This window comes from Seriola dumerili, unplaced genomic scaffold (genome assembly GCF_002260705.1).
Source record: "Seriola dumerili isolate Sdu_G_001 unplaced genomic scaffold, Sdu_1.0 BDQW01000068.1, whole genome shotgun sequence".
Classification (NCBI taxonomy): Eukaryota; Metazoa; Chordata; class Actinopteri; order Carangiformes; family Carangidae; genus Seriola; species Seriola dumerili.
Genome location: NW_019174323.1, coordinates 13,466,810 through 13,473,764, shown reverse-complemented (window position 1 = coordinate 13,473,764; position 6,955 = coordinate 13,466,810). Strand labels below are relative to the sequence as shown.

The window sequence follows — 6,955 nt, the reverse complement described above, 5'->3', positions numbered from 1 at the left end:
TAAAAGGTAAGCTTTATTTTCAGCATGGAAAATATCAGATCAGTCAGGCCCAGCTTATTCAAACGTTAAATCATTTGCGTGGTTGTATTGTATTTAATTCTTCCCAGTAAGGCCTGAAACAGAAGGACCAGTCTGATCACAAAAGACCCATTGTTACAGAAAATATGTCGCTGCTGCCTTTCATTACTGTCTACAGCTGATCCAAATTCATATCTATGATCTTACATGTCGCAACAACGTTAACTGATCTGTAATGTTATGTAGACAGAGTTGATATTCCATGTGAGTAAGAAGGAAATCTACTGTGTGTCTGATGAAACATCCAGTACTGTGCCCATTTCACACAAACAGTAATTACGTCTGCCTTAAAGACATTCTGTTTATGTCGTGTCATGCAAGGATATGAACAAAGAGCTACCTTTGACCTTTCCTGCGGATAAATGTCTTGCAAAACCGAACACTGTACTGCACGACAAACAATAAAAGAGTCGCAATCTTCCAATGTCAAATCAGTTCCGTCGTTTTGATTGACAACGAATCTTGTTTTGTTTTCTTGCTTTTAATTTTCCTCAGTTGTGAAACCTGATTTGGAAAAACAAAACTGCCATGATTCTTCATCATCTTATGGCTGAGTGAGTATTTCCTCTGTTCTCAGCATGTTAATGTGACTGGTATACCTCAGCGAAGGCATGCTGTGTATATATTTAAGCTGTGTATTCATTTTAGGATTCCCGCGTTATTTTTGGGTATCACTCTGTGGCTTTTGTGTTGCCATTATGCAAAGAAACACAGAGAAAGGGAAAACTTGCCCGTGAGTCCCAGTATTTCTTCATCTGTATACATCATCCCCATATATGAGATGGAGCAAGAGGACGAGCAGGATGAGGGAGTAGTGGACATATATGAGCCATATTCTCAAGCCCCTCACAGAGACCCTCCCATGTACAGCTCAAGAAACGTCAGCCCGCCTCCATACAGGGTACAGCACTGTGCATTTTCACGCATTTATCACATTTCATCATGAGAATGCTCGTTTTATTTAGACATGTAGGTGGTTGTCTGTTGCAAGGTGTCTCGAATTTCATCAGCAGCAACCAAACAGCATCAACCGTCTCCTCTTCTCTTTTCCAGCTTGTACCACCATCGTATACAGACCCTCCACCATCGTACGCAGACCCTCCACCATCATATACAGACCCTCCATCTTACTCAGAGCTGCAGTGATCCTCCTCACTTTCCTCTTCCTCCACTTCAAACACCCTCCAGCCTGAACACATTCAACTTCTCATTACAGGGCAGTTACACGTTGCGATGTCAGCCTTGCCAGGGCCAAGATTTGCATTTCAGTTTTCCTTTCTCTAAATGTCCGTTTACTTTCTGCTTTAAATCTGTCCTTCTTTTCCTCCCTGGTCCTTCTGTAACCTCACTGATGCTATTCCTTTTTGCATAAATTTTATTTTCAGTAGACATTCCCTACTTTTTTTTTCTACTTTAACTACAAATCTTTTTACACATTCTCTTGCACAGCTTTTCAAAAGGTGATATGCAACCACAGAGTTTGAAAGTATTTCTGAACATTTATAACAACTACATTTTTGAACCTTGTTTAAGCCCATACAGGTCACAGTCACTTTAAATGCAAATATGTGGTTATATGTTTTATTTGGGACATATGTGTATAGGATGAATGTACCTTGAAACAATGCACTAAATCTGATTGACAGAACTACTGAATTATGTGTACCATATGTAAGGTATGAGGTAAAATATTTAAGTATGGGCACTAATTGTTTACATGTTTTAATAAACCATTCTTACTTTATAGTGTATGTAATTTACAAAATTAGCTAATTTATATTCATGAATAAAGTTGATTTAAATGAAATCACACTTGAAATTTGTTTTTAAAAAAGTGTCTATTGTTTTTTTCTTTCTTCTAAAAATCAAAGTAAGAAATTTGTTCACTTCATAAGGTGCGAGGAATTCAGCCATCACTAGTCAGGGGGAAGTTTAAATTTTCTGGCTATCATGACAAAGTCGTATATTAGTGGTCTGATAGCTGACCTCAGAGTTACGGCGCAGTGGCGAGTGATTTCGTTCAACATACACAAGAAATATGCAAGACACAGAGCACACCTCGATGTCCTGTGTCTTTAAACAAGACAATAATGCTGTAAAAGCTCTTCAGGTTGTGCACTTCCCTAAGTGACACATTATCTTTTGTTAGCGACCTGCAGGTCAGCACAGTTTTTGTATGTTTTGGACTCTTTGATAAGGTAAGGACTCATCACAGTGTAAAAAAAGATAAGAATCTAGTTTTGGTATAAATCTGTGTCATCGGTTTGATTTGTGTTTCATTCATGTGAATTCACCGATTTTTACTTAAAAGTTTATATGAGCTACAGATTTATAGGATGAAGGTTCACCGTCCATTGTTAAGCTCAAACAGTATAAAGTCAAACTTTACGCTGGTGATTCATGCCGCTTAACATGCGTCTAAGAAACTGATTTAACCTCTCCCGTGGTTCACAGCTGAGCAGTTTTCAGTAGTTTTTAAAATGAGATTATTGTGAGTGAAACAGATCAGGTCACAACCCTGTGATTGGTTATTTCATTCTCAATGAAAGTCCATATTTCACATAATTGTATTGTTGTTGATTTCAAGCAAGATGACACAAATCTGCATCTGCAGCACAATATATATCTTAATTTGTTTTTACAGTAATGTCAGCAGGTTGACATAATCAGAGCCATGAGTGCGGTGCTGAATATCTTTGGATATATGTAAGTAATCAAAGAAAGTCATGGATGAATCTCTCCATAAAAATAAGGTAATGAAATAATTAAGTCTTGAAATGTGTCCCCAGATTCCCAGTCTTGGTGGTGTGCATCGCTGTGGTGCTCCTCTGCTTCTATCTTCAGGCAAAAAAGAAAAGAGCAGCATATGATGTAACCATGCCGATGACGCAAGACGACAACACTTCTTCAGTAGTCCACACAATTTCTTTAGAGGAAGATCAACATTACGACAGATTCCCTCCTCGCTACAGCACGGTGGATCACCCTCCTCCATACTCGCTGGTGCGTACGCCCTCTCCACAGTCAGCCATTGCATCACAGTATTATTCAAAAATACTGCTGACACATAGGAGCACCTTTTACATCAGTTATATCAGGTCTGTTGTTTTGACCTTTGCCATTCTTCACATTGTGTCACAGAAAAATCAACAATCTATACTGGCACAGAGTCACACAATCATTTTAAAATCCTACCTAGTTTTTTAAGAAGCATATTAAGGCTCTGTAAATGAACAACGGTTCTCCAACTCTACAAACTCTGGAAGATTGATCCGACTCTCGAGTATAAAACACTGGGTAGCAGTTTTAAAATGGACTGTGTTTCTAAGGGCAAAGTAGAGTTTTATGTTGAATGTCACTTTCACGCAGTTTGACCCCAAGCTGACGAGCATATGGCCGGGGGGGGCGCCGCCTGCCTACGAGATGTATCCGATAACGCTGCCTCTGGCGCCTCATCACTGGATGACACCCACAGGATCTCTATATCCAACCCCATCACCCTCACCTGCCACCACCCATGGCCACCAACAGCCTCAGAGGTCACTGCAGACCCCCAATGACTAAACTCTGAGGACACACCTTGTGTTGTTTCTGTGTATTTTGAAAAAACAGTATTGCCATTTATTTAATATAAATGTTTTTTGTTTTTTTTTTTAATTTAAAAATGAATTTGCATGAATATTAACTGTAAACAATGAGGCAAGTTTCTGGACATTTTCAATTTTAATTTTTATATGAACATCAAAACTACAGTGTACGTAGTTGTCCAACTGCATCTACTCACCGGCAGAGTCATCAAAGCACCAAGTGTTTCTCTATCTTATACTATATATTCTTTATTACAATACAGTACTTACAAGTTTTAGGGAAAATAAAATGAATATTAAATAAGTTGCCATTATTATTATTTTTTTTCTATTTTCTAAGAAGGAACAGTGACAGAAGTGAAATGTTCCATGATGAAAAAATAGAGTGTTTCCTTGGCTTTTGAACCATGTTAAGGCAAAAGTAAGTATGAAGAAGCCACTGATAAATATTTTTACTTTTTGTACTTTAAAAATAACAAAAAAAAAAAAAAATTGTAATAATCTCCATCAGCTGTCCAAACTGTAATGATAAGTAATATGTATGCCTTCATTATACAATCAGTGCATACTGTAGGCTACCTCTTTAGTTTTTACTTTTTTTTTTTTAAACTAGGGTTGACGTGTTCTCAGTGCTACAAAAAAAAAAAAAGCAGGCAGTGGTCGGACACTGATCCATTTGCTGGATCCCGTCACACAAACCAGAAGCTTTACCAGCACAGGACAGGAAATACACAACATAACCAACATTAAAAAGGAAACAAAACAAACTGAGACTGCCGGGTTAATCCAAAATGCCTCAACAAAAGACATGTTTCCACTGCTCTCACTGTGCTGTCATGTGTACATACGTGTATATCTGTGTGTGAGTAGATGAGCGTATGTATGTTTTTGTTTATAATCGTCTATTGCTGTTCATTTTTCAAATGAGTGGAGACATACAAGATAAAGCACATTTCTGAACACATACAATCATACTGTATGGATCAAATGATTAAAATATAGAGAATTTAACACAAATGTGACATTTGGTATTTTTCCGTAACCAATTTGACCTACCGATCCAATGTAAACATTACACTACATAAAGTATTTAAGATTTGGAAAGGCTAAAAAGTTTAATATCCTTCAACGAAAACCTCCAACAGAGCACTGTGATCTGCAAAACATACGCATTACTCTAAGCCTATTTCCACGTTTATGATAACATACACACGCTCACTCACACTATTGCACTAAACCTCATAAGCAACTCTAAATCCTTCTCAACAAATATCAAGAGAATTATTCCAATTCTGACAAATAAAATACAACTTGACGTTAGGCTCAACAGAGGAACACTAAGTTTGTACAAAAAATGCTCTACATGAGGCTGGTCATTTGCACTGAAACATAACGCTCAGCCCTTCACAACAGACCTCCACCGCCAACGACTGCATGGACGCAGCGCCTCTGAGGCTGCGAATGTTAAATCGTCCTCCGACCTTTGACCTGCGGCTCTGGCACTGTGCTGGTGAGCTCTTGGTGACTTTCAGAAGACCCAGCTGACAGGCACCCACTGCTGCTCCGTTGTCAGTTTCTCCAGTGCCAACCGTAGACTTCGGAAAGCTGCCTCCAGGCCGTCGTTCACGATGCACAGGTCAAAGTAATGTCCATAGGCTCTCTTAATGCGCTCACTCTCATCCACCGTCCTCTTTAGTTCAGAGTCCTGTTGGGAGCAGTCAGGGGGAGGCGCAGGATAGTGGGACAGATTAGGTGAAAATAAGTGTAATGAGCAGGCAATTACTTAAATGGAATAAATGGAGTAAACAGTGAAATTGGTGCCCAACTAAAATCAAAGTAGTAATGAAGCATTCCTCCTTACTGAGTGAATCAAACACATTATCTATCCCTGTTTTTAAAACAGTGAGCTTTCTTCAGGATACAACATGAATCATGAGTATTTTGTGTCACTGAAAGGATAAGAAGGAATAGCTCAACATTTTGGGAAATGCACTTTCTTGCCAAGAGTTAGATAAGGAGATTGATACCACTCTCATGTCTCTGTGGTAAATATGTGATCATGTAACATTGTAACAGCTCCAGTAATTTCAAACGGCAAAATGGTCCAGGACAACAAATAATAAACATCGCACATAAACCTCATAAAATGTCAAACTTGTGGTTTTTGAACAGATTAAACAAGCAAGATAGATCCTGTTAATTAGTGAGCTCTGGAGATGCTGGTAGGTGGATGTCGTTACCTTTGAACGGAGCCAGGCTAGCTGTTTCCCCCTGTTTCCAGTCTTTATGCTACGCTAAACTAATTAGCCACTGCCTGCGGTTTCATGTTTACCGTACGGACATTGAGACTCTTGAAGAGAGAGAAAGTGAGTAAGTATTTTTCCCATATTGTCGAGCTATTCCTTTAAGAGAACACACACTCACCGTTAACTGTTTCGTGACCACTCCTGACTCGATTGCTGACCGATTCATGGCTTTGAGAACCTCAAAGTCTGGGGCTTCGATGAACACAACATAGGGCAGGAACTCTGACGTCCGCAGGACTTTGAGAGCCTTTGTGAAAAAACAAAACAAAAACAGATGTACAGGAAACAAGCAAGCAATGGGAGAAGCTAAAAACGCAGACGCAATTATAAAGCTGAGAAAGTGATTAAAATGCCTCTGCAGGGTCTTCAGCTAACACATTTATCAAGCTAATGTGTATAAATACAATTAGCTGAGTGTTTCAAGCGAGTCATTCTGATCATTAACTTTTTTGATAAATATTGATGATGTGCGTAGCCTAAAAGTACTTCAGTAGCAACAAGCTGTATATAACTGGTATGAATATACATTTAGTAAATTTTACACCTCAGTCATTTACGGTGGAAAACATGACAAGTGTTGACAGGTGAGAAACAGAAGTAAGAAGTGAAGGCAGGGAGGTAGGAGGGAAGATAAAGAGTGTGTGTGTGTGTGTGTGTGTGTGTGTGTGAGCTTCCTCTACCTGTGGGTTGACGTCCAGGATGCAGATCTTTCCCGTTTCTATCACCTCGTGTATGGAGTTGATCTTCGTCCCGTACAGGTTCCCGTCATACTCGCCATGCTCCAAGAAACGGCCGTTTTTAATGTCACACTCCATTTCGCTGCGGGTCATGAAAGAGTACATCTGGCCATCCCTCTCATCCACCTTTGGTTTTCTGGAGGTGACTGAGGGATAAAGATAAATCCAAACACACAGATGGAATCAATCTATTTTAAACTAATCCCACAATATAGCAATACAGGATAAAGTTCTGTCATTTGAATAC

At 39.1% G+C, this 6,955-nt stretch overlaps 1 protein-coding gene across 2 annotated transcripts in view; it reads right to left on the bottom strand.

Moving 5' to 3' along the window:
* Positions 1 to 3,513: 3,513 nt before the first annotated feature.
* Positions 3,514 to 6,955, bottom strand: part of mpp2 (membrane palmitoylated protein 2) — a 37,796-nt gene continuing 34,354 nt past the window's right edge. For both annotated transcript variants that reach the window (XM_022743432.1, XM_022743433.1), the window contains exons 11-13: positions 6,652 to 6,854; positions 6,090 to 6,218; positions 3,514 to 5,370 (exon numbers count right to left, since the gene is read on the bottom strand). In XM_022743432.1, coding sequence (XP_022599153.1) covers positions 5,194 to 5,370; positions 6,090 to 6,218; positions 6,652 to 6,854 — 509 coding nt within the window. In that variant the 3' untranslated portion in view covers positions 3,514 to 5,193. The remainder of the gene's footprint in view (positions 5,371 to 6,089; positions 6,219 to 6,651; positions 6,855 to 6,955) is intronic.